General features: G+C 37.1%; 3 protein-coding genes and 1 long non-coding RNA gene across 6 annotated transcripts in view; all 4 read left to right on the top strand.

Moving 5' to 3' along the window:
* Positions 1-1,854: 1,854 nt before the first annotated feature.
* Positions 1,855-12,285, top strand: LOC122071775 (histone acetyltransferase of the MYST family 1-like). Its single transcript, XM_042636185.1, has 9 exons — positions 1,855-2,197; positions 3,124-3,212; positions 3,533-3,592; positions 4,105-4,314; positions 8,176-8,244; positions 8,654-8,815; positions 9,530-9,623; positions 10,547-10,689; positions 11,799-12,285. Exons 1-9 carry the CDS (start codon positions 1,885-1,887, stop codon positions 12,000-12,002), a joined length of 1,344 nt encoding a protein of 447 aa, XP_042492119.1. The 5' UTR covers positions 1,855-1,884; the 3' UTR covers positions 12,003-12,285.
* On the top strand, positions 4,321-7,388 carry LOC122071787. Its single transcript, XR_006138278.1, has 2 exons — positions 4,321-5,988; positions 6,338-7,388. It is a non-coding gene; the product is annotated as an uncharacterized LOC122071787 (long non-coding RNA).
* Positions 12,286-18,238: 5,953 nt separating the features above from the next.
* Positions 18,239-27,477, top strand: part of LOC122067870 (LRR receptor kinase BAK1-like) — a 25,937-nt gene continuing 16,698 nt past the window's right edge. For 2 of the 3 annotated variants that reach the window (XM_042631721.1, XM_042631714.1), the window contains exon 1: positions 25,953-26,793. In XM_042631721.1, the coding sequence (XP_042487655.1) occupies positions 26,700-26,793 (94 nt within the window). In that variant the 5' untranslated portion in view covers positions 25,953-26,699. Of the gene's footprint in view, positions 19,021-25,952; positions 26,794-27,477 lie in introns of those variants that run through there. The other variant, XM_042631728.1, reaches the window with a different exon arrangement.
* LOC122067892 (somatic embryogenesis receptor kinase 1-like) lies at positions 20,194-25,427 on the top strand. The gene is made up of 6 exons (XM_042631735.1): positions 20,194-20,265; positions 21,179-21,354; positions 23,829-23,900; positions 24,024-24,095; positions 24,178-24,287; positions 25,000-25,427. Exons 2-6 carry the CDS (start codon positions 21,179-21,181, stop codon positions 25,077-25,079), a joined length of 510 nt encoding a protein of 169 aa, XP_042487669.1. The 5' UTR covers positions 20,194-20,265; the 3' UTR covers positions 25,080-25,427.

Genomic DNA, 27,477 nt, shown 5'->3' with positions numbered 1-27,477 from the left:
TACTTCTTCAAATAGCTGTTACTTAGGGTTTTAATCAATATTAGCCTCCCTAATACTTTCCATTGAGAGAATAATCTTGAAAGGCCATAAAAAGGAAGAGAAAAGAAAGAGGCAGAAGCTGGCACATATGTCTAATTCTTCTTCTGCTTCCAGTGCCCTTATAAAGATTCTTCACATTTTGTTTGGGTTTATAATCAAGATTCTTCTTATCACATTCATGAAAAAATTAAAACCATCAAGCCCCCTGTTTTCCAAATGGAAAGTTTGAATCCTATAAACCTTCAATACCATTTTTTTTATGTTTCAGTTTTAGTTACAGTTTTCAAGACCTTTTTGATTTTTGGAAGTCATTTTATTAGGGGAAATTTTTACTTTCGGGAGTTAGATTTTCTTATATTGTAATTTGCAAGACATTACACATATGAGGTTATCTCGTAAGGCAAGGTGTGTGAGGTTTTGCAATTTCTTCAATAAAATAATAGAAATACTATCGATTTTGGAATAGTATCAATTTTGGTATTCAATATTTGATACACATTGTAGCTAGAAGCATCACTGATCATGTGGCTTGAATGAGCTTGTCCTTCGTACAAATTAGGGGTGTTAAATAATCGGTCCAGTCTGATTTTTGTTAGTCCATATCAATTTTGGGACTAACACTTAATATCTTGGATCAAGTTACCCTATCCCCAAGTTGGATATCGCGAACCATTCAAGCTGCTTAGCAAATTAAAAAAGAAATGAGGTACTTTAGAATACCTCTCCTCTGTTTTTTTCTCTCTTCCCCTCTCTACCATGGTACTTCATGGATATAATTAGAAACAGACTTGATAAATTCCTCCACAATTGAGAACCCTAGTGTTTTTGGGACAAAAAATTACAGTCATCTTGTAGTGAAGTCCTTTTGGGTACAGTGAAGGGTAGGAGTAGGGGTGTCAATCGGTCAGGCCTAATTGGGCTCGATCAATTTCTAGGGTTGCATTGTGAACTAAACGGACCTAGCTAGCACGGGCATGGTATGGTTAATAATCGGGCCGATCGATCCCAGGCTATAATCGAGATGCCATAAACTGGTCTTAACCGGGTTATAGACTTATGCCATAAACTGGTCTTAACCTGGTTATAGACTTATTTAACTTTAAACATGATTTAAATGAGTCCTATTCAAAATTGGTCTTTTAAACGTGTTTGAAAAGAGTACCAATAAGATGAGGTAAATATGGGCATAACAAAGAAAGATCTCATAGTTAAAATGGATTAAGCCAAACATAGAAGCAGCTAAGTTACTAAGGTATACGGTGCAGCCTCCTAGCCCAACGGGCGCTCGATCGATTATAGACTTATTTAACTTTAAACATGATTTAAATGAGTCATCTTCAAAATTGGTCTTTTAAACGTGTTTGAAAAGAGTACCAATAAGATGAGGTAAATATGAGCATAACAAACAAAGATCTCATAGTTAAAATGGATAAAGCCAAACATAGAAGCAGAGCAAAAATTACAAAACAAAACCAAAACAAAAAGTGAGGTATTTTAGAATACCTCAGGTTTATACGTTCTCTCTTCTCTCTCTCTCTCTCTACCAAGTCTCGAACCCTTAATCACATGGGAGTATGGATGAGCAATCTACCATGCGATCTCAGGGAGACTTGGTGCTATTGTAACCGCATAAATTAATGAAATCCTTATGACTATTAAGTTCTTCCATCCCATTACTCAGCATGGCGGCCTTTGTGGCCTAATCACAAGAGTGACGTGTATGAAGTATGAACGAGGGGTCTTCTGAAATTTTTGAAAGTAGAAGGGCTTATTTCGCATTTCTCCGTATCAAAACTCCTTATTGACTTATCCTAATCATCTGGTTTTCTAACATTTGGGAAAAAAATGGGTTCCATTGATACACCAGCAGAAAACGGCCGGACGGCGCGAACCAACACAACCTGCAACGGCTACAAGCAGCAAGAGCAGACCGAGGCCGACGACGGACTTGACTCGTCGGCGATGGCCGTCGATAATAAAGCGGCAGAAAATGAGGCACCGAGGAAGAGGAGAACAGGAGTGCTGCCACTGGAGGTGGGCACTCGCGTCATGTGTCGTTGGAGAGACGGAAATTACCACCCAGTCAAGGTCATCGAACGTCGTAAAATGCTGTCCGCCGGACCCAACGATTACGAGTACTATGTCCACTACACCGAGTGTATGCCTTTGTTCATTCTTCCGCTCTGCTTTTTTCTGTTCCCTTTTTGACAATTGAATTGGAGCTTTTGGCTAGGGTTAGGGTTTCCAGGACAGTTAGGTGGTTATGTTATACTTCAAGGCGCATCGAGTGAGTAGATAGTTAGTCCTTCCTTCAGGAAGGATTATGAACGACTTACTCGTCCCCTCTCTTTTTTCTCATCTCGTAAGCTATATTCGTGAGGGTTATAGTTGGGGTTTTTGAGAATTTATTATTGGGTTTGGTTTTGGGTGTCTAAAAAAATGTGAAATTGGAGTTCCTGCTTGATTTGTTATCTTCCAAGGACTATGGAAGTGTTTTCCTTCTGTACATAAAGGGTTTTATTGGGGGTTTAGTAGAGTTGGGTGTTGGGATGTGTTTTAGTTGTTTAAAAATGTGAAATTGGAGTTCCTGCTCGATTCGGTTGCTTCTAGGGACTATAGATAATTTTTCCTCTTATACATAAGAGTGACAGAGTCTGTTTTCGCACTTCGGGTTTGATGGGGATGGTAAATTAAATGAAAATGAGGTTGCTTTGAACATCTGTCTACCCTAGTTTCTGACACTGCCCCTCCCGAATGAAATAGGGAAGCAAGAGGAAGCGGGGGAAGTAATTGCACCTAATCCTTCAGTCACCAGCGTTGAATTCATTAGATACATATAATTGCACCCAAAAACGTGGATGCATATGTGCTTCTTTGTTTTATGGGGAAATATGATGGTTTCTAACACCCATTTCCAGTTGATATTTTGATAGAATAGCTGTCATTATTTTATCTTGTTGGCAACAGTTTTCGTTATTTCAGCCAATTTCATTCCATGATTAACATTGAAATATCTAATTATCATTCGCATCACCTGAGTTTGAGGCTCTGGTATTTATTCTGTTGCTTGTTCTTTTTTTCCAGTCAATAGGAGGCTTGATGAATGGGTGAAGCTTGAACAACTCGATCTTGACTCGGTAGAAGCTGATGTGGATGAAAAAGTGGAAGATAAGGTATTGTTCGGTATCCTATTCAACGTCGCCCACATCTTGCAAATAATCCATGGGAGTTTTGTCCTGTATAAAGAGTACTGTGAAAATTACATAACCATTAATAGTATCTGCTATATTTCCTGCCTGGCAGAAGAGGGTTATGAATGGGTTTTAAATTTTTATCATGTTTTGATGGAGATATTCTTTTGTTTTAGTTCCATTGTGTCTCTTGTCTGTTCCAATTTTTCCCCTCTTCCCCAACATTACAGTTTTGTTTTTGCTCATAGAGAGGAATTTCATTTTACAGCCTGCAAGATGTTTCTTACCCATGGTCTTTTCAGGCAACAAGCTTGAAAATGACACGCCACCAGAAACGTAAGATTGACGAGACACATGTGGAGGTATGTATAAGTCTATAATGTTATTCAATGGTCTTATTTTATATTTTCAAAGCGATACCTGTATCCAAACTTACCCTTTTTTTTTTTTTTTATTCTATGGCAATAAAATTGAACTGCTGTCTATACATCTTAGAGGCATGCTGAATTAAGATTTTGAGGATAATGTTGCCATTTCTGGAAGTCCCCCCCCTCCCCCCGGCCCTGTTCATAATGGTCACTAACTACTTGATTTCAGATATTACTGCTGATGGATAATTGTAATCTGTCAGAAAATGTAATATCTTTGTCCTCTCCCCTGCTCTCTTATTTATTTATCAATCTATATTTTTAAGGCTGAAGTTTTAAATGACTCAGTAATGGGTATGAGTTTCTTTGATTTTGTATTTCTGATTTTATTCTCATTACTATTCTGTGCACATGCTGGGAAGTTCTCTCTTGCTCATATTTACATTTGTTTCATCTTGGACTTTCCTGCTGATTAGTCTGAATGGGTCCTTTTGCTTCATTTTCAGGGGCATGAAGAGCTTGATGCTGCTAGCTTGCGTGAACACGAAGAATTCACGAAAGTGAAAAACATAGCAACTATTGAACTTGGAAGATACGAGATTGAGACATGGTACTTCTCCCCCTTTCCACCAGAATACAATGACTCTCCGAAGCTCTACTTTTGTGAATTTTGCCTGAATTTCATGAAGCGAAAAGAACAACTTGAGAGGCATATGGTGAGCTGCACCTCAATTTCTACTAGTTTGACTTGATTTGGAAGTAGACTATTTCACTTGTTCTTTTTACAGCTTACCATCTATAAAGAAACTTGGCATTAGATTATCTCAGTCGTTACATTTAGTGCCTACTTTCCATTTCTTTCACACTTCATTAGATTTCTCAGATTTATTTTGGAAATTGGAGAAATTTTATTGCCAAGCAAGGATTTGATGAATCGTCTGTAACAGTCTTTTGTTCTTCCTTGCCAATTGCATGATGCTATAAATGCAATTTAGAGGGGGGACTAAACATTTAAATTCACGATATTCGTTCAAAATTTCCAAATGTCAAAGTGTGCTGATGTGCACAAAATGGTAATTTTGATATCCTTAAGATTTTCAACACTGCTGACACCGTTGTTAAAAGGGGTGAGCCAAGGAAATAAACCTTTTGTTTGACTAGGTACAGCCAGGTACATTATAAGATTTAAACAAAGCATCCCCCCCCCCCCCAACAAAAAAGAAAAGAAAAGAAAGGGGGAAGGTGAAAAGCTAGAAATTGAGATTGAGCCCTAGCTTCATTGATACCTTAGTTTGAGTTTTCTTTCTCCCTCTCAAATTAGAAGTGTTTGATACAATTTATCAAGAATATTTGGCACTTGCTCAGTTCTTGAACCGGCAAATGAAAATCAAAGAAACAGAATCTTTTTTTTTTTTCCTGGTCAGGCAAAAGGAAAATTTTATTAGAGAAAAGAGAATTTTATCGTTACAGCAGCATAATCAGTATCAATATGTAGGGCACTCTAGTGTGTCAAAATCTAGGCTGAACTACTATAGAAAGGTGAAGGAGGGCCAATAGGGAAAGGGAAGGAGAATTCAAAGTTGCAAGGGAGGAAGAGAAGATTTCACATGGGGGGGGGGAAGGAGGTCACACGACTTAGTCTTGCACCATACCCAGCTCTAAAACATTCATTCTCAAAATCTACTCAATAGAGACTTCTAATTACTTCCTAAAGTCTTAGATTAACAAAATAAAACTCAAATTGAAAAATTCTACTTGTCTAATAGCTATCCTTGAAATAATCCAAAATAAAAGATTATATATCTTCCCAATTAAAATAACTCAATATTTCCTAAGGAAAGTAAATCCTAAAATATCCTACTAATCCCAAAAATCCAATGAAACTCGCTTCGTCTCAGTCAAGATTGCACGAGGGGTCAACCCGGTTTAGCCTTGATTCTACATCAACTCCCCCGTTGTTGGGAAAAACTCATCTACGAGTTTTAAAGAAAGATAAGAATAAAGACTCACAAGCGGGGGTGAATTGTTCTTTATCTGTATCGCGAACAAAATCTAAGATGTGAAGCTTTTGAGGTGAATTCAGGTTCGGAAAATCATCAGGGAGAACGAACTCATGATGGTGAACAGCCAACACTGCATTAATGTCCATTAGTACTTGATCCATAATTTTCTCATTTTCCGTTGTCATCATTTGTTCCACAGCAGAATTGTCTTTCACTTGTATTGGCACAATTGGTTCATCTTGTGGTTGTATTGGTGGTATCACTTTCTTTGACGTCCATGAAGAGTAAAATTTTGACGCATGTGGTAAGCTTGAAGGGTGCACACATTGTTGTCACGATCAAGGATCCCATCCAACCAACCTCGACCCAATTTAATGATGTGTTGAGGTGAATCAAAAAGTTCACAAAAAGCACCATTATAATAATGAGAAACAGAGAATTCAACGAATACATCATCCTTATACTAAAAAAATAATCTGATTGGTTTTTGACAACATATACACCACAGATCTTGAAACGAAATTGTTTTTAGTCACTCATCAATCAGAAAATTAGCAAGCTTTCCATTGGGTTATCACACCCTGAATTTGAACACAAAAGATTCCATGAACAGCTGTGTAATTAGAAGTACTTTAGGCCCATTATGGCAAGAGAACACATGCGGTCATACTTAATGGAAAAACAATAACTATTTTTTTTTTTTTCAAAGGATGGCAGATTTTTTAAATGTGTTGAGGTGAATCAAAAAGTTCACAAAAAGCACCATTATAATAATGAGAAACAGAGAATTCAACGAATACATCATCCTTATACTAAAAAAATAATCTGATTGGTCTTTGACAACATATACACCACAAATCTTGAAACGAAATTGTTTTTAGTCACTCATCAATCAGAAAATTAGCAAGCTTTCCATTGGGTTATCACACCCTGAATTTGAACACAAAAGATTCCATGAACAACTGTGTAATTAGAAGTACTTTAGGCCCATTATGGCAAGAGAACACATGCGGTCATACTTAATGGAAAAACAATAACTATTTTTTTTTTTTCAAAGGATGGCAGATTTTTTAAATAATGGAAGGTCAATTTGAAAGTTGGAAATCTAGGGATCTTTGAAACTAGGTTTGGATTCTCGGTTCCTTTCTTTTTTTAGAACAGGGAGGGAGAACGAAGGAAAGGATCCTTTAGCTCTGATACCACTTGATGCAGGGGAGGAGGAGAAGATATTGCACAAAGTGGGGCTGGAGAAATGAGCTCACCCGACCTAGTCTTACATCATACCCGACACCAAAACATTCAATTCAATTCATTCTCAAAATCTGCTCAATAACTTGGGTTACATGTCTCTAAAACTGAAATAGATACTTCTAATTACTTCCTAATCTTAGACTAACAAAATAAAAACACATGAAAACTAAAATTGGAAAGTTCTACTTGTCTAATAGCTATCTCCTAAAATAACCCAAAATAAAAGATTACATATCTTCCCAATTAACTCTATATTTCCTAAATAAAGTAAATCCTAAAATATCATATTGATCCCAAAATCCGATCGGACCCGGTTTGTCTCGGTCAAGATTGCCCGAAGGGTCAACTCTGTTCAGCCTCAATTCTGCATCAAAAGGTAGTGGGAAAAGGGTAGGATGAATCAGAGTTTCAAGGAACAGACAAGAAAGAGGTAAAATGTAAGGGAAAGCTCATGTTTTGGGATAGTGAACACTACCCATGAACAGTAACCAATAGTAGACTGAGTAGTAATATAGAAGAAAAAGAAGAGAGAGAGAGAAAAAATATTCTAGATAATTTGAGCCTTACTCGACTAACCAAATGACAAAACTCAAGCCAACTACACTACTTAATGGATCCCACTTGGCCACTACTGATTAAATATCTATTTTCGTACACCTGTTTAAACCCCTACTTTTGGGTTTTATGATCCAGCCCATGACAAAATATAATTGTCAAGGCTTCATTTTGGAAGATGAAAATGAAGCCTCCCTATTGGGCTGGTAAAGTTATCACCTATGAAAAGGTTCTTGGACCTTTATTGCTTACTAACCCAAGATCTACATTGGAAGACATTGATGAAGAATGAAGCAGGACTGTAGCATTCCATGGTACATAGTTCTTTTTTATGTAGGAGAACACTTAGCAGTGCTGCTTTGATCTGAGACAGTACGACCTATTGTGAGGTCACAAAACTAGCCTAGGAAAAGTACCTCCTTTACCCTGCACTCTAACGTTCTAACCCATACCATTAACCACTTTTGGAGCAAAAAGTATTTACTGCCACTAGGTTTCATTCGCATGCATGCCATTAGCAGTCCTAAGATAAAAGAGCCACACTTACAATCATTTTTTTCCCCCTCAGTAACAGCTTCCTCCTATTAATCATAACTTACAGGAATATTGTCTTCCATTGTCTGTGTTGAAAAAGAAGCAATGTGGAATAAAGAACATAAGACCTTGTGCATGAGACTATGATTATTCCTCTCTATTTCAGATATCTTCTGGCCCCTAATTGGCTTGCATTAGCTTTTATAACTATTGCATTCTCTATTTTTTATGCAGAGAAAATGTGATCTCAAGCATCCCCCAGGCGATGAGATATATCGTAGTGGTACGCTGTCAATGTTTGAGGTAAGTAATCATGTGCTTCTTTCAAGGAACTGCAATTTCTTTTACTTTTCCCATTTATTTAGTTATTATGAAAACTAAGAATGTGTTGCCTGTCTCAGCAAGTTATTAGTTGTTGCTGTTGACGGTTCCTTACAATACCATCTCAATTTTTCATGTTTCTTGTTAAATAAACAACTGCACAAAATGTTTAAACCCTCATCATTGGGTTTTTTATGGTATTTTTTTTTTGCCTTTTCAAAAGAACAAGTTTCAGAGTTGAGGTTTACAGACATGTGTTTAGTGTCAGACATTACTTTTTCCCATAATTAGTATTTTTTAGTGCTTCTGCACTGTACATCTCTTGGTTTTTCTTTATAAACCTTAATCCCTCCAGTATATTTGCCTGATCTGTCTTGGCAATTCATAACAGGTTGATGGTAAGAAGAACAAGGTCTACGGGCAGAATCTCTGCTATTTGGCGAAATTGTTTCTTGATCACAAGACACTGTATTACGATGTTGACCTTTTTCTGTTTTACGTTCTATGTGAATGTGATGATCGTGGATGCCACATGGTTGGGTATTTTTCCAAGGTGATTGTTCAGTTCTCTTGTTGCTCACTCAAATTTTGGTTTGAAGCACTCCCTGTCACTTTAGTGGTTACACATATATGTTAGGGGTGATTATCCAGTTCGTGGTTTGTCACATATGTTGAGATCCTCTTGGTAATCACACTTTCGGATAACGAAATCCAACTGACTTGTGTTTTGGGAGGCTGCAGGAGTAGTTTACATATGTAAATCCACATGCACACGTGTGGGCGTAAAGGATAACAATACTGCAATCCATATGGATGTTAAATATCACACAGTTTGCAATTTTTAATACGGATTTGTGCCACACTCATGAAGCATCATAATCTTATCTATTTCATCTATCTTTACACTATGGAATGCATGTAGCCTCTATTATCTGCATGTTGTAAATATGAGATTGTCTCGTGGTTGAATATGTCTGTCTTAGGTTGCTTAAACTTTTGGTGTGAGCTGTCAAATATTTAATGGGAGCTTTGGTTTAATGCTGTGGGCTGTAATTCTGGGTTCATTTGTTGATTTGTCCCTTCCCATTCCCTGGGTTTAGTTGATTAGATGACCGATTTAACATGTAAATCTTTCCCACTCCCCGGGTTTGGTTGATTAGATAATTGATTTAACTTGTAAAGTCTGCAGTTTTAAAACTCATGTTGTATGTATCTAATGTTTGGGTTGTATAGGGGCTTATGTTTTACACCTCTTTTGATGTTTTAGGAAAAGCATTCAGAGGAATCCTATAATTTGGCCTGCATTCTCACCCTGCCTCCTTACCAAAGAAAAGGCTATGGGAAGTTTCTAATTGCATTCTGTAAGCTTTCTGTCTTCATGCAATCCCCCCCCCCCCCCCCCCGGGTTTTTGAACCTTATTTTAAATTGGAACAAATACAGATAATATCATAAATTTTTGGAAGATCTCTCAGTGGATATAGTTGGCAATTTTCTTTCTAACCAATTTCCTTAGATCTCGGTCCATGTATTGTTAAGTTTGATTGCTATGTGACTTGGATGGCTTAGCTGAAAGCTCTGATTTCCCACTCTTTCTCTCTCAAGATGCTTTAGTTCCTAATGTGCCTTTATTCTTTGTTTAGGGAGTATGTAAAGGATACCCACACGAATCCCCCCCCCCCGCCCCCCCCCCAAAAAAAAAGAACGAAAAAGAAAGACAACTAAAAATTAAAAAAAAAAAAAAAAAGGAGAGAAATAGAGAACGAAAGAAAGAAATACAAGACTTGGGGTATGAAATGCTTATCTGTATGACAGCATATGAAGATTGCTCTGTGCGATAAAGAATTGCTTTGTCATGCACTCCAATAACACTTTACTTAGGTCACACCAGACTGGCTGGTGCAGTGTTGTAGCACTCACAAGTCTAGGTATGGTGGCTTGATTTGTTGAGTTTCTAGACATTGGATACCTCCTGAATGAGTTGGTCTTCCTTGGCCTTGCCCTTGTGTATTCCTTTACCTAGGTTGTGCCTCGTAGTGGAGTGGCATATTTTACTGGGACAGTTGGTTTCCTCAATTTTTTTTTTTATGTTTCAGTGTTCTTTTATTATAGTAATGTGCCAACGGAGATGCCTCAAAATTTGCACTAAACAACAGATGCTTCTACTCAGGATGTGCAGAAACATTGAACATTGTTATTTGGATTGTTCAAATTGATAAATAGTTTTTATTATCTATATTTTATCTGCACATTAAAATTTTTTAATGTGGATTTATCATCAAACAGCATACGAACTTTCTAAAAAGGAAGGAAAAGTAGGCACCCCTGAAAGGCCACTTTCTGACCTCGGCATGTTGAGCTACAAGGGATACTGGACCAGAGTTCTTTTAGAAATCCTGAAGAAGCACAAGAGCAACATCTCCATCAAGGTATGCATGGATGAAGCCTTTACCCCTATGCTAATTAAAATTTCTAAATGCATGTTGTAGCTTCTCTTTGTTTGCTGTCAGATATTTCTATACTTATTTACTCAGAAATCTTTAAATTCCTCATTGCTCACTATTTTCTTCAATTCACAGTGGATGTGAATGATCACCGTAGAGTGATCTGTGTTCAGATAAAAGCAATCAGTAAAAGAAAAGGAATAAATATCAATGAAAGAAAAGGAAATAGATATAGGCAAGGAAGTTGCATTGAGCACTTGAACAGAATCAGGCCAATTGCGGGCTCAGCCTTCACTGCCAGCCCGAAGGTCTTTATAGTTAGGTCTGCACACACGATTTAAAGTGTAGCTGGGCTTTTCATTCTTGTGTGTCTTGGCCTGTATTTATATGTATTTACATAGTATCACATAATAATGTATACATCTAGTGGTGTGTTAGTCAGTATGGGATTATGAATGGCCATTTCTTAGACTTCATTAAGAAGAATGCTGGATATTGCAAGTGTGGCACATAGAAGATGAGATAAATGACCCTGCTGGGCTTACAGCTCAATTAAGCAATAAGCCTACTTGGTCGATAAAGAACCCTATAATTTCTTTTGTCCCAACTAATAATTTGTAAGAAAATACATATTATTGATTATGAGGACATATGTTTTGTATACAGATGCATCTTTCAATCTGTTCGTCCATACAAAAATATGTACGCTTAACAAGTCATTGTTGTCCTATCAATTCATGTCATTATGCGGGGCATAATATGTCAAAAAAGAAATCCCTGAGTTTAGAACCTTTTGGTAGTGTGTTGGTAGTTGGTAACTATGCATATGTTCCGTTGACTTTTCCACTAGCCTGGTAGGCTCAGTGGCTTCCCTCAAGAGGGAAGCCACTGAGCCTGGTGATTTTCAAGTCCTCACACCTTGTAGCTGATGGTAGAGAAAATGTGTGTCAATTACTTCATTAAAGCTATTTTTAGATTTTGCTTTAGGGAATGTTGTTTTAGATTAACTTTCTGACTTTTGGTTACTATTTTTATTTGGTATTGGAGCCTTCCAATTCTAATCTTCAACTCAATTGTGAATCTCTGTTGGGTAGGAGCTTAGTGACATGACGGCCATAAAGGCAGATGAAATCTTGAGCACACTGCAGAGCCTAGACTTGATCCAGTACAGGAAAGGGCAACATGCCATCTGTGCAGACCCAAAGGTTCTTGATCGCCATCTAAAAGCTGCCGGTCGTGGGGGTCTTGAGGTTGATGTTAGCAAATTAATCTGGACCCCATATAAAGAGCAAGGTTGATCAATGACTGTTATTACTTGTGACCCTTTCGACAATGACCTTGCATACAGTTGTAAAGATGTAAAAGTAATGTAGATTGTATTAGTAAAAGTAATTGGTTTTTGGGCCATTCTGTCTTCCTGATCTCATAGCTTGAAAATAGTATTTGATATCACCACTGGTGTGCTTTCTTTAGTATGGTAATGTTGCTTGTCTGACTAAAGCACTAGCAAGTAGCAAGTGATGTTGCAGGATCTGTGTTCAAATCAAAGTTTGGTCCCATTTAGCATTGATTTTGATTTTATGACTATCTGGCCTCTTTGTCCTGGTGGAGGTATGTCTTCTTGTCTATGCCTTGTTAATGCTGGATCCAACCAAATGACCAGCACTTCTGCAAAAGCTTTTGGTGATTGAAGCTGGTTTTATTGAGGCCTCAAACAGGGTGACCCCTTGAGCCCTACACATTTTACTATTGAAATTGAGGGAATGGTTAATAAATAAACGGTATCATACCGGTAGTGATATGATACCATTCGGATCGGGGTGATCGGACCGTATAAGAGTTTCTTCAATATTGGATCAAATATCGGTATTGGGCTACGTATTGGAAAACTTGTTTTAAGATACGTATGAGGGAGACTCTAGAAATGCTTTGAAACAGGCTAAACTAGAGTTTTTAACCATTATACAACATTTTTGTTTTGATAAAAAGAACTATTATACAACATAAATAGCTAATAAATAATGATATTTTACTAATAGCAGGTGATTTCTGTCATCGTGCATATTTTTCGAGCCTAATCATTCCATTAAAAAAAAAAAAATTTAGAAAGAAAAATTGATGTGATCAAATCGTCATTGACAATTGCAAATTTTTGTTTGTCTAATCTCACTAAAGTCATTTTTGGATCTAGATGAGATTTTGCTAAATTTTCTCTCAAAATTAGAATTTTGGGTTTTGGTAATTGGTGTATTGATGCATAGAGATAATGTATTGATACTATATTATAATTATTTGTTTGATATAGTTTTACATAATTTTTGCGTATCAGTTCTATATCTTATTCCTTTAAAACTCAAAAGAAAATGTTATTGGACATTCATATGACCGGCAATGATATATAGTGCGGAGTATTGGGTAATTACGAAACATCATGTAGGTATATACTCAATGTAACGGAGATGAGGGTGTTGAGATTGATGATTGGTAAAAATAGGAAAAAGAAAGTGAAGAATGATCATTATTAGAGCTGATTTGGGAGTAGCAATGATATACGTTAATCAAGGAGAAACTCGTTTGAGGTGGTATGGTCATGTTCAATGGAGGCCTTTGGGTTCTCCAATATAGATGAGTGATTTGATTTAGATTGGAAGAATTAAAATAGTTACGGGGAAATCTAAAATGACCTTAGGATAGGTGGTGAGGAAAAACATGCATAACTTTGGCTTTGTGTCAAGTATATCGTCAAATAGAGCCATTTAGAGGGCAATTACTTCATTTCGTTATGTGATCAATCTCAATACGTATAAAACCCTATCACGCCAGGATTTGACACCATATTGAATCAAACCAATTCCAATGAATCTTCCAATGAGAAGACGTCAAATCTTGAATCAAACAAGTTCAAAGAATCGTCGTCAACAATTATAACAAAGTTTTATCCCAATTTAATGGGGCGAAATTCAAGAAACCTTCCGCAGAATAACAGTAACAATAAAGTTTTAACCAACTTAGTGGGTCGGCTAAATTCAAGGAATCTTCCAAGGAGATTATAAGCAAAGAAGAAAGTGATGTAGAAAATGGAAAGGGAAAGCCCAACAAATGTGAGACCAATTATAAATAAGACAATAGAAGAGTTGACTTTTTTTTTTCTTAAAACATTAGAAGACGGCTTTAGATGTCTGGTTTTGTTTTATTATGACTTTTCAAATACATGGATAAATTCTTTGAGTTGGGTTTTGCTTGACGTTTATCCAATGAGATATGATGAGATGAGATTTGAGATGTTCAAAGATTTGTTTATCCATTTGATCTTGATCATTATATTAAATTGTTACCCGTCATCTTTGTTTTGTTATTGAGGAGAAAAGATACTTGCCTGCTTGTCTGTTTCTACACTTAAATATGAGTATGCAAAAAGATCATATTACCTCCCATATGCTTTTGTCAGCCTCTCATTGGTTTGCACAGTGATACAATGGCCAATTAAGAGGATTGGATTCTATTACCGTATTATTTATTAAACTTTTCAAAGATTTTTTTTTTTTTTAAGATATAAAGACTTAAATACATGGATGAATTCTTTGAGTTGGGTTTTAATTTGCATAGCATTTGTTTGAATGAGATGAGATCATATGACATTCAAAAAATAAATTTTTGGTCACGATCCTTACGTTGAATTGCTACCAACCTTTCTAATTTATTTTGTTTTCTTTTCCATAGACTTTTGAAATACATGGATGAATTATTTTAATTGAATTTTACGTGGAATTTATTTGAATGGAATGGAATAGACGAGATTATGAGACGTTCAAAGATTTTTTTTTGTCTCTCCCTATAATGAATTGCTATCCACCTCTCTATTTTGTTTTTATTATGTTTGACATTTTAAATACATTTTTTTTTATCCACTTGGCCTTTTCCCTCATTGAAGTGCTTCACACCTTCCTATTTGTACTTTATTATTTGCTTGACTTTTCAAATAGACTTTTTTCTTTATAAAGACTTTTCATGTACGTGGATGAATTCAAAGTTTACCTTTCCAGTTATTTGAACGAGATGGGATGCGATGGGATGAGATTTTTGAGCAATTTACATCCCTTCCTTTGTATTTTGATTTTATTTCAACCTTATTCCCAGTGTTTTTAAATATTCTAAATACCTCCCTTGTCAGTTAACACTGTTAATAGACTATTAGTTGTGGATGTTAAAATACGATTCTACCTTCTATCCTTTAACAACTTATTTGTTTTCCCATTTTACCCGTATCCCTACCCTCATAACCCCAAATATGAAACCCTTACATTTCACTCACCTCCATCACCACGAGAGGGAGGAGTTTGGACCCATCAGGCGATGGAGCTCGACGGCGACGAAGAGATCGACGGTGACAGAGAGATTAATATCAACAGATCTCCATCGCCCTGTGATGTAAGTTTCTGCAATCAGCCGATCTCTATCGCCCTGTATTTTGCTTTGTTTCTGCAACCAGCCGATCTCCACCTCCCTGTGATATAAGTTTCTGCAACCAAATACTAGAAGTAGAATCAGTTTTTTGGCTGCATCCATTTGATATGTGACTTGGTCATTCTTTGCGAGCTACAACAAAATACTAGAAGTAGAATTAGTTTTTACAGTGAAATCATATTGCATTAGATTTCCTTGTTTTATTGTACTTATACCAGAGTGTTTGTTGGTCAGGATGAAAGTCTTGATGACAGTCAGTGAGAATGTGATTCACTAGTGCTGCATGCCAAGGAATTATTTTGCATTTCTATTCAAGAGGGGATGAGAACACAAATTGTTGCTTCTTGAAACATTTATAGGACTGTTATAAGGCAGCTTTCTGCGTTCTACAAATTGAGGAATGGGAAAATGAACCTTTGAAGAGGACTTGGCAATTGGATTTAAAAAAAAATTGTGAAGCTACTGGAAATAATTGGCAGTGGTGAAATGAAAAAAATAAAAATAAAAAAATAGAGTGGGTTAGCGAATCTAGAATCTTGAACACTTATAAAACGATGGGTAATATATTTATCAGAAGAAAAAAAATGATGCGATACTTTTCAGAAGGGATAGGACTTGTTCGGAAACAGTCAATGGATTATGAGTTTCATCGCTTCCTGTATGATTCTCTCATAGATTTATGTTAAATTGTTGATTCCCTATTGAATGTATTTTGAGAAGAGCAACGCGGATCACTGCAAACTGTCACAGCCTCCAATCATTGTCGCCATCCGTCACTGGACACGTTGGTTGACACTCGTCGCCATCGATCACTTGTTGCAATTCGCCGCTCGTCGAGCTGTTGCCTTAGTCTACTTGCAAGTGAGACGAAAGTGAAGATGAGTTCTTCACTCATCTTCTAATGGGTATAATAGTCCATTTATATTCCATAAGGGTGATTTGGGTATTAAAAAAATATTTTGAAATCTTAATGGACATAATATGATAGAGTCACATTTTTTGTCAAATTTGTCAAAATACAGAAGAGGTCTATGAAATATTTGAAAACACAGGGGAGGGGGTTGGAATAAAAGAAAAATACAGGGGAGGGGGATGTAAATTGCTCTTTTTTTTTTTTTTTTTTAATTTACCCTTGAGCCTTACATTGAATTGCAATCCACCTTTCTGCATTGTTTTATTGGGCAAGTGATATGGATTGGGATCCTTTCCAACACCAACGATTCATCTAAAGGTTGGAAAGGCTTGGACACACATCCCCAGGTGTTGACAAGTGTTGGGATGTGTGATCAAGCCCCTGCAGCCCTTGGATGGTCATTGGAGGGACGTTGGAGGGTGCAGTCGTTGGAGAAGAGCCTGATCCTTAAAGTGATATGGGATCCGGTTCCTCTCCTGAGCAATGATTGTTCAAGTTAGTCCATAGTTAATTGGACAATTGACATGGGTCCAAGCAATGATTCAATGACTATCCTTCTATCGATCAAAGCAGAGGCGCGCACTAAGAGTTGTTGGATCACCACTTCGACATGTATCGATCACCCATATAGCTATGGGTAAGACCTGGAAGATCATTGCTCAAAAGAGGATCCTGATCCAGTGATTTCTATTTGAAAACACCCCTTACATCAGACATAGGGCATACGAATTCAAAAGGGGCACATTAGTCATTTCATACCCCATTTGTCTATGGCATAGGAGTTGTGTCCCTAGGGGTGAAAGTTTGACCCTAACAACCCGAACCCGCCCTGAGCCCGAACAAGGCTTAGGTCAAGTTTTTTTACCCTAAGGGCAGGTTAGGGTTGAAAAATCCCAACCCTGGATCAAGGTTGAGTTGGGCCCGAGTTGAGGCCTTAACCTGGCCCAACCCAATCGAACCCGACCCGAATTTTAACCCTGAATTTTTTTATTAAATTTTAGAGTTCCTATTGATATTTCATTTTTCTATAATTTTTTAGTATATAAGAAATGAATGACAAAAACAGGTCATTCAAGTTTAATCCCACCTTTGCAGGATCATTAGAGCCAGGTTGAGTTAGTATGAACCCTGCAGAGTTGGGCCTGGGTTGAATTTTGAAGACTTAGGCTTGGGTTAGGGCTTCGGACGTATTTCACCCATATTGCTCCGTGACAAAAAAAAAAAAAAAAAAAAAAAAAAAACCCAAAAATCTAATTTATCCTATCAGGTGGTAGCGGAACGGACGTGTTGGAACCTTATTTTCCTGTTTTTCTTTTTCCTTTTTTTTTTTTTTTTTTTTTTTGTGTTTGTCCTCTGTGTGTGTGTGTTTTTTTTTTTTTATATAGGTTTATTATTCATTGTCGCCCTAATCACACAATAGGGAGAATTCGTAGCTCCATGAACGAAAAATCATACCTTCACAGGCGATAGATCCAGTGGACAAAGTACCTACTCGCATTTAAATAGCGTTGTTGCTCCCATCTGAAACCCTAAACCCTATTTTATTTTTCGTGTTAATCGCAAATTTGGCATAAAGTTGATCTGAGCCTTTAATTGATTTTTATGGTTATCAATTCCATCTTTTGTGATGAGAAGTTCATGAAGACTTTGCTTCTTGTACTATTCTTCTTCTTTTTCTCTCTCTCCACTATTTCCTGATTCTTGCAGACTCTTCATCTCTCTTCTATCCCCTCCTTTGCCGCAAAGCCACAATACCCCTTTCCTCGCTCTGTCTTTCCCACTCCTCACACAGTATCATTAAAGTAATTTTCAATGGGGCAACAATTCTATTAAAGTAATCTTAAACTAGGTTGTTGGATGCGTAGAGGGATGTTTTTTGGGCTATTGGGTAATTTTCCTTGTATTTTATAGGCTGCAATAGAAACTTGGATTCACTTAATTTCTATAGAAATTTTCAACAAGTTGGATTCATCATCAATGCTTCAAAGGTGAATTCAATTAAAAGCAATTACGGTAAGAGAAAAACCCGATTGATGAAGCAAAGGGAGGGAGAGAGAGAAGGCATGAGGAAAAAGGGCTACTGAGTTCATGATGACGGGGAGACAGAGAAGGCGGGCTAGGGATAGAGAGGGGAGAAATAGCTTAGGTAAACAGTTCAATGATTGAGATGTGACTAGCAAATTATTTATACGTACGCGACCTTTTTGCCTTTATTATTTGTCACACTTTACAAATACGTGGATGCAATTTTTTTTTTTTTAATGTGAGTAGGTGGATGAGATGAGATTCGATGCTGAGATGTTCGAAGATTTTTTTTTTCTTGACCTTGATCTCTACGTTGAATTTAAACCCCACTCACTCGCTCTCCACACGGTCTTAATTCAAACCTCCCACCTGAAAATCGACTTTGGGGATTACCTGAATTCATCTAATGAGTATTTCCAAGAAGATAGAACTCCCAGACCTCTCTCTCTCTCCCTAAATTATATATTTCCACAAGTCTCGAATATCCTGAATTAAAAATTGATCTTGTTAGGAAAATTCTCTTGTTCTTTGTGAAGAGAAAGACTCATGAACTTGTCTATCACTTGTAGCAAACATTTATTGGTCAAGGTCAGAATTTACGAGTTCTATTTGAAAATGGTACAGCGGGAGCAGAAACAATTAAGAATTTTTTATTTTGATTCAGTTGAGGTTTCATTCGACGGAAATGGTGGGGATTTTGTCGAGTTCTCATCAGTCCTTAGAGCTAGGGTTTTGGGACTTAAGGGTATTGCTGATGCAGAGTTTCATTGGAATTCTTGGAGATTGATGAAGTAGCTGAGGAGTTTAGAGCTGGAGAGAAATGAGAGCCATGGAACAAGAGATCGCGACTTCGGTTTTACTCTGGTTGGTCCTGGTGTTTCATCCGTTGACTAAGATCTGTGCCAATAGCGAAGGTATGCACTTTACATTTTTCCCTTTTGTGGATGTTCCCTAAGACTTCAGGTCTTATTTTCAGTATTTTCGGGGTGTTGATATCATGAAACAAGTATGTTCTAAACTCTTTTATGATTGCAGACGATACTGATTGCTGCTAGATTAAACATAACCGGTTTATAGGAATTTATTGTCAAGGCTGAGGCATTGTTGATTATTTCAGTTTTAGTTCCTCTCCTCCCCTCCAATTTATTTGTTTGATGACCTAGATGAAAAATTGAACTTGAAAATTTGGTTGAACTGGTACTTAGCCGCTGATCTGCTGTGTTGATTTTGTCTTTTCTCTAATTCCATTGCCAATTCACAAGGTTGGGACTTCAGAAAACTGGTTTAACTTGAATGCTTTTCTCATACCATAATAAACTCTTGGAAGTTGTGGTTGTGGCGGAGATACTGGTAGTTGAATATTGAAGTTTCAAGTTGTATGAGCATGGAGTTGAGACCTGATGGGTTTCAGTGCGGTCTGCTCTTGGGTAATTAGTTGGTGAGATTACGGTTAAACAATGGCTGTTCTATTATGTCTTTGATGTGTTTTATTTCTTTGACAAGCTGTGTAACTTCATTAAGAAAACATGTTACTGAGGAATTCACGTCAATATTGCATAAGAAGATGGGAGCTTATGCTCGTAAGTTTCAGATCTGTCCAAGTACTATTCTATTTTCTTCTTGTGATTCCACATTCTGCTGTTTCTGTGTCCAAGTGGGGTTCCCTGTAATGCAATTTCTGTTTTTGGCTATTGAAGATACTGATGCTTGCTTTCTCTTTCTCTTTCTCCTTCTCTGGTCTTTGCTTTGTCCTCTGGAGATTTATGGGTTGCTTTCTACTGGTTTCCATCTGGAAACTGAATTTTGGTGCATTTATTGTCAACAGGTGATGCTCTGCATACCTTACGAACAAATTTAGAAGATCCTAATAATGTCCTGCAGAGTTGGGATCCAACCCATGACAATCCCTGCCAATGGTCTCATGTTACATGCAATAATGATAACAGTGTTATCAGAGTGTAAGTTGTACTCCTTTCGAATATTTAATCTCATGTGCTTATTTTGTGCTGCTGGGCAGAGAACAGTGCTTTCCAGTTGACTACCATATGGTAATGATTCTAACAAAATTTGTTTTTTATTTTTTTTAGTGATCTAGAGAATGCAGCATTGTCTGGTAAACTTGTCCCACAACTTGGACAACTTGTAAATCTGCAGTACTTGTAAGTCATGCAACATCTGTTCAGTGAAATTTGTTGTATTTGTTTTTCTGTTTATAGGATTATTGCTTGTTCTACATGTCTTGCCAAAGATTTTTCTTGTTTTTGCTTCACTCAAGTTTCCGGCTTTGGGAATCTCTCGTAAACAGATCTTCTTGAGATTAAGTTTCTGAAGCTTTGAAGAGAAGTTCCCAAACTACCCTGAACCAAAACCTCCCAACCTATTGATCTCCTTGACAGTAGCTCCTTTAGATGTTGGAGTTCCACCAGATCATCTGGAATGACACCTTGAAGCCGATTTTAGATGGGATATTGAGTTTTCTGAGCCTGAAAGCTCTTGAAACAAGATGGAATGGATCCTTGGAGGCCATCCTGACATGGAGTGAGTGTTTTTAGCATGTGACGCTTGCATAACCTTGGATGAAGCAGGCCACACAAGTTGGAGGAGCTAAAGTTGATGGAGAGTACTCTGCTACTCCAGATCTTCCAGTTGATGCCAGTCCAATTTCTGAAATTAAAAATGAATGATTATGAAATTCTAGAACTGCTTACATATAGAGTTTTGGCCTGTGGGTGATTGTTGAAGCTTCCATTTGCTCTATGGCTTGAGGCCACAACTGTTTGTGTATGTCTATATTTTTGTATTGGTAGTCTGCAGATTTAGCCCCTGACCTGTTATTAACCTATGTGAAACATAACTATCTATTAGTTCAGGGGTTCAAGATATTTCATTACAATTTTGCAACTTTGCATTATTCATATGATTGTAAGTCAGTTCTTCCACAATATGTATCCTGATGTATACTTTGTGAATGTTTTATTAACAAAAGCTATTATTTGCTTGGAAATGTGGAGATAGTTGTTCTAATGCTTTCCACTTAGAGTTCTTTACTGTAATAATAGTCCAAACTTCTAGATGCTTGTAGGATTGAAGTTTGTTCATGACAGGGAGCTTGATAGGAATAACTTCAATGGAACTATTCCCAGTGACCTTGGGAATCTGACAAATTTGGTTAGCTTGGATCTCTATTTGAATGGCTTCTCTGGTTCCATTCCTGACAGCTTGGGGAAGCTGACAAAGCTGCGGTTCCTGTATGTATCCTTCATCCTATTTCCTCAGCTATGAATTCTTAGTTTGTGTTTGCTAGTCCTCTCTTTTTTGAGTTAGCTTTAGTGTTAACTAAAGGGATTTTTTTTTCCTTTTGGTTGTTTAATACAAGGCTTGCCTAGGGAACTGTTAAAAGATGATGTTGTGATAAATGACATTATGGATGTAACTGATCGTTTTGAGCCAAAGCTTTCAAGAGAAACCAAAACATGATGTAGTCAATTATTTAGATTATCGAGCAAGGATGGTGTAGTGTATAATGCAAATTATGGGGAAAAATGCACTGACTTACATAGTCAAGCAAGTTAATTGTTTTCTTAGGATTGAGCACTCAAGTCAATTTTTCGACAATCTCTGGTGCAAGCTTGAGTTTGCATTTTCTTTTACATTCCATATTGGGTCTAAAAAGGGAATTTCTCTGTTGTTAGCTCTATTTTTGAGTTATTGTGTGTTTCCCATTACTATAAATTTATTTTATCTTTAAAGATTTGAAAAAGTTGAGCATTGAACCTCTTATAACTGTTATTTAAGCCATAGAGTCGGGATTTCAAAAGTAGAGCTTTGAACCTCTTATGGCCATATCTCTCAGCTTTCGCAAAATGGACCAAAAGTAGAGCTGTTGTATCCTCTTTTTTCTTCTCTTTTGATAATGAATTATCAATTCACATAAAAAAAAATGTATATGACGAAATATAGGGTAGTTGTGAAGGGCATCATGGACCCTGGACCTGGAACGACGCTTGTATATCCGCAACTGCTTGGCTGGAGAACTGTCAGAAGGAGGGTCAGTAAAGGGAACAATAACTGGAAGTGGAGGAGGGTAGGAGTAAGGTGTGGATCCAAAGAAAGTCACATCTGCAGTGACAAAATATTGACTATTTAGGTGATCAAAACATCTATAACCCTTTTAAGTGTGAGCATAGCCAAGAAACACACATTTGGTTGCACGTGAGGCCAATTAATCAATGCCAAGGGAGGAGGTTGTGAACAAAGCAAACACAACTAGTATAATGGATCATGCCATGTGCAGAGTAAAATTCAGATCTCATGTTGAGTATATTCTAAAGCATTATCGAAACTAAAATTCTTAATTAGCGCATCAAATTGAGTTTTAATCTGTCAATAGAACTTATTAAAAAAATCAGTACAATCCTTTAACATATATATCCAAGTTAGATGAGAATGATCGTCAACAAAAGTCACAAAATAAACAAAGCCTAATTGACTCTTGACACAACATGGACCTCTGATGTTAGAGTGAACTAAGGATCATAAAGTTTGCAGCTTAATTGTGGATCTCTTTTCTTCTTCTCTACTACATCACGGCTTTACATCATTCTGCACATTAGATTATGTTACCACTTGGATTGATGTGGACTGAAGTTGAAACAGTACTGCCTCTTTATGATGCAGAATTGATGTTGTTGAACCGGGTTGACCCTTTGGGCAATCTCAACCGAGATGAACCAGGTCCGATTGGATCTTTGGATTCATTAGGATCTTTAGGATTTTATTTTGTTTGGGAATTATTTGCAATATTTTAATTTGGGTAGTTAATAGTCAATTAGGGAGTTACCAATTTGAGTTTTATTCTGTTTCTAATTTCATTAGTTAGAATTTATGAAGCAAATTAGAAGTTGCTAATATAGTTTAGATTTTAATTAGGCAAGTTTGAATTTTCAGTTTATTATATAAAGGCATATAACCGATGGGTAGTGGTGGTGTTTTTATAATGAATTAATTAATTGGTTGAAACCTTGTGGTTTGCTTGGTCGTGAGACCTTCTTCCCCCTCCCCCTTTGTGTGATTCTTCTCTTCTTCCCTACTACTCTGAGTTCATTCAGGGTTTTCTTTCCTTTCTTCCCTAAGGCAAGGCCCTCCATCACTTTAAGGCAACCTTCCAGCCTAGAAGTTTCTTTTTTCTCATTTGAGGAAATTTTAATGCCATAACAGCTCCATCAAGGATAAGTTAGAAGATTCAACAGTGGTTTGTAGGGATTTCTGAGAAAGTAAATTTTGGTTTCTTGGTTTACTTGTTTACCATGGTCATCTTCTTCAAGTGTCCGGAGGATTTCTTTCCTGCACTGTGGTTTTTCCTTGCATTCTATGTTTTCCTTTTCCTATGCAGTTTTGGTGGATTTCTGTTTGCAATAGGAGGTTAGAATGTTTTCTTCACTTCATTTTCTCCTGTTCTTTGTTCATTTACCTCTGATCTTCTTGGGTCTGACTGTTTTGAGCCCTTGTGATGCTTGTGGAGTTTCATGCATGCACTATTTGGCCAACAGTATTTAATTTCTTTCTAGTAAGATTCGGTTGCTGATCCCTCCCCTTGTCAGAAAAAAGAATGGTAGTTAAATATTCTGGAGATGGTGTCCCTACTATTTAAAAATTTATGAAAAACTGTTCTTATTATTCTGGATCTTAACATTGTCTTCTCATAATGCTCATGTGTGGATAGCCGGCTTAACAACAACAGCTTAACGGGTGAAATTCCAATGTCTTTGACAGATTTAACCGCCCTGCAAGTTCTGTAAGCATCAAGTTAATTTGATTCCCAGTCACGCATTGATAGTTCTATTTTCTTTTCTTCTTCTTTATGGCATGGGTTTGGTTGCAAGGTTCTCTTGCTGACATTTTGTTATGCAAACTGCAGGGATCTATCTAATAACCGCTTATCAGGTGTTGTACCAGACAATGGCAGCTTTTCATTGTTCACTCATATTAGGTCCGTAAAACTCCCCAAAATGTAATTATCTTTTGTACGAGGAGAAATGTTATTCTGACTCCAAGTGTTTCCACTAATGCAGTTTTGATAATAACTTGGATTTGTGTGGCCTGGTTACTGGACATCCTTGCCCAGGATCTGCTCCGTTTTCTCCACCCCCTCTGTCTTCTCCAGCCTCTGTCTCGTCTCCAGGTGATCTCTCTTCCCCCATCCCACTTCTCATGCACATATGCACCCATAGTTGTCCATTGCTGTTGGAGCAGAAAAGGTGCTTGTCAACTAAGGACTTTCTACTTTCATTGCAAGAGTGCTATTCCCCCTTTGCAACTTCAGTTTAGTTACAGGAAATGCCATTATTCTTTAGTATTTGGCTATTGCACTCTTGGATGCGCCGGTAAGCAAACCCAATAGGGTGTTTTGACCCCCAGTTCAGCGTCGCTATGGAAAAATATGCCCTCAAAATTTATTAATAATTTTTTCTCCTTTCCCTTTTCGTGTAGTTTTTTTTTATTAGTTTTGGTGTATTTCATCAGTTCCTAGAGTTCACAGGGATTTGATCCTACCAAGGTTCTAGTGAGTACAATCGACAACTTGGCCCTAGAATCAGCTTATTTTATGAACATATCTTATGAAGGTACGAACTTATCCATAATAAGATATGTTCATACCTTCATAGGATATGTTCATGCCATCATAGGATAGGAGTGGTAAATCTTCATGTCTGCTGTAATCCATTTGTTTTCCTAAGAAAGTTCAGCATCCATGATGTTAGACACCATTAGCTTTATCATATCATTCCACCTGTGTTTGCTTTCTGTTGGGATTGAAGTCCAAGTGCAGAGGGCTACTGAATTCAGATCTGCACAGGACTAAATTGTTCCTTTATTTGTTAATTCCATTGCAGGAGGAAATACAGCCCCTGAAGTGATTGTTGTTGCTGCTGCTTTATTGTTTGCTTCACCGGCCATTGGGTATCCATGGTGATGCAGTCACATGAAATTTGTGGGGTTGGGGGTATCAAGACTTTTGAGATTTTCAAGTTAGAATGTGATGCAGTCACATGAAATTAGGGGTTTGGTAATATTTAGTAAGATTTTTGCCTTCTTTTTATATTAGAGAAGTTGGATGTTTGTAAGTGTTTTCATTTAGTTTCCTCATTTATTTTCGTTATGTTGACACGATAGGGGTAATGTCCCTATGGTTTAGTATAGTTGAGTTGTATTTCTTTTCCTTATTTATTTCATTTCCTTGTACATGAAATAACTCGGCTTCCTTGTGAACGAAGAAAATAAGGGGCAAATCTAATGCGAGCATAGACTTGAGTGTTCCCAATGAACATCTTCCTCTATACTGTCATCATGTTGGCTCACCTCAAATCTTTATACTGCTAAGTTATTCAGATGCCATTATATGATCAATCTCAATACGTTTTGGATTGTCATTATATGATCAATCGCAATACGTTTTAGACCATATCAAAGCATGAGTTGACTCCATAGTCAAATCTTGAATCAAACTGATTCCAAGGAATCTTTCAAGGAGATAACTTTTATAGAAAGAAGTTTTCAAAGAAGGATTCAGCTGTGTTTGGTAGCTATTCTGTTTCAGAAACAACGTTTCGTATTAAAACAGAATTTTTCATTTCCATGTCAAAATTACCATGTTCCAACATTTTTCATTTCTACCATTTCTCTTACTTGGTTTGTTTAAAAAACCCGAAAAACGAGCTGTGGAGACCAAATGAAAGATTCTGTTATATTGTTCCCATTTAAAAAAAATAATAATAATAACAAAAACAAACAAACGCGGAAAACGTTTTTTCAAATGATTATCAAACGCAGCCGAAGTAACGCAGAAAACTGAAAGAAAGGGGAAGTGGATTAACAGATATGATGGACGTGGGTGAGTTTGAACCAGAGACCAATTAAAAGTAAGACAATTGAAGACGACTTGAGAATTGAGATAGCTACTACTCAGCTTTTCAAAGACATGGATGAATTCTTCGAATTGGGTTTTTCTTGGCATTTATATGAAAAAGACTACGTTGAATATAATAATCTCTCTTTAATGAGTTTTCCCACGGAGATGCAACTCCCAGAACTCTCGCTGTCGCTCTCTCTGTTTTTTTATCTCAAGAATGATCTTGTTAGGAAGTTTCTGCTGTTCTGGTGAAGAAAGAAGATTCATGAACTCATCAATCAGTAGTAGCAAACATTTATTGGTCAAGGTCAGAATGTACGAGTTCTACTGGAAAATGACAAAATGGGTGCAGAAGCAATTACGAATATATCACAGAAAGACATTGCGTAAAAGAGATTAGATAGGTAGAATGATTGATTTATAGTACGAAGAGGGAGAGCGAAAGGAAAAGCAAAGGAAATTTCCGGTGGACTAATGGAGATATTTTTTGAATCAGCCTTGTTCTCTTATGGGTTCGGCTTTTGATTTTGATTCGGTTGAGGACCCGAGGTTTCATTCGACGGAAATGGTGGGGATTTTGTCGAGTTCCTGTCAGTACAATGAGTTAGGGTTTGGGACTTCAGGGTTTAGCTGATGCTGGGTGGAGATTGATAAGGTAGCCGAGGAGTTTGGAGCTGAAGAGAGATGAGAGCCAGGGAGCGAGAGATCGCGACTTCGGTTCTACTCTGGTTGGTCCTGGTTTTTCATCCGTTAACGAAGATCTGTGCCAATAGCGAAGGTATGCACTTATATTTCCCTTTTGCGGAGGTTATCTACTTCTCTTAGACTCAGATCTTTCCCTCCAAATTATTTGTTTGATGACCTCAATGAAAATGAACTTGAAACTTGAGTAGATTTGGTATTTGGCTGCTGATCTTGTTGTTTTGATTTTGTCTTTCCCCGAATTTCATTGCCAATTCACAAAGTTGGGACTTCAGAAAACTAGCTTGACGTAAATGCTTTACTGGTAGTTGTTAAGTTTATCTTGAATTCTTGACCCATTTTGAATATTGACCTGCTTCGATATATTTTGGTGATGACCTGAATAGAAAGTTTTCTGAGATTTGTGATGAAAACTGATATATTTTGGTGATGACTTGAATATGAAGTTTTCTAAGATTTGTGATGAAAGCAGAGGGGTTGGGCCGATAGGCCTAATCCCGGAGGATTCGATCGGATTGATCGTGACCCAATGGGTCGATCCATGATTTGGAGTATATAATGTACTGTTGTCTTGTTGAGAAAATCATTGTGTTTTAGGGGTTTTTCGAGCTAGGGTTTCAGGGCAAGTTTTCTCGACACTGCTTGGATGTAATCTCTCTTCTACATAGTAAAACATCTTCTTCTTCGACCGAAAATGTAGCACACCATATCAATGTGTGAACCTAATTAAATTTTTGTGTGCTGTGCATATATGATTTTG

Source organism: Macadamia integrifolia, chromosome 2 (genome assembly GCF_013358625.1).
Source record: "Macadamia integrifolia cultivar HAES 741 chromosome 2, SCU_Mint_v3, whole genome shotgun sequence".
NCBI lineage: Eukaryota > Viridiplantae > Streptophyta > Magnoliopsida > Proteales > Proteaceae > Macadamia > Macadamia integrifolia.
This window is presented reverse-complemented; position numbering and strand designations above follow the sequence as displayed.

Excerpts from the sequence above, each read along its gene's own strand:
- LOC122071775 (XM_042636185.1), top strand. The coding sequence starts at position 1,885 with ATGGGTTCCATTGATACACCAGCAGAAAACGGCCGGACGGCGCGAACC. Across the intron at positions 8,816-9,529 it reads TGGTTGGGTATTTTTCCAAG|GAAAAGCATTCAGAGGAATC; the intron begins GTGATTGTTCAG and ends TTGATGTTTTAG. Across the intron at positions 9,624-10,546 it reads GAAGTTTCTAATTGCATTCT|CATACGAACTTTCTAAAAAG; the intron begins GTAAGCTTTCTG and ends ATCATCAAACAG.
- LOC122067892 (XM_042631735.1), top strand. The coding sequence starts at position 21,179 with ATGCTTGTAGGATTGAAGTTTGTTCATGACAGGGAGCTTGATAGGAAT. Across the intron at positions 23,901-24,023 it reads TTAACCGCCCTGCAAGTTCT|GGATCTATCTAATAACCGCT; the intron begins GTAAGCATCAAG and ends TGCAAACTGCAG. Across the intron at positions 24,288-24,999 it reads AGCCTCTGTCTCGTCTCCAG|GAGGAAATACAGCCCCTGAA; the intron begins GTGATCTCTCTT and ends ATTCCATTGCAG.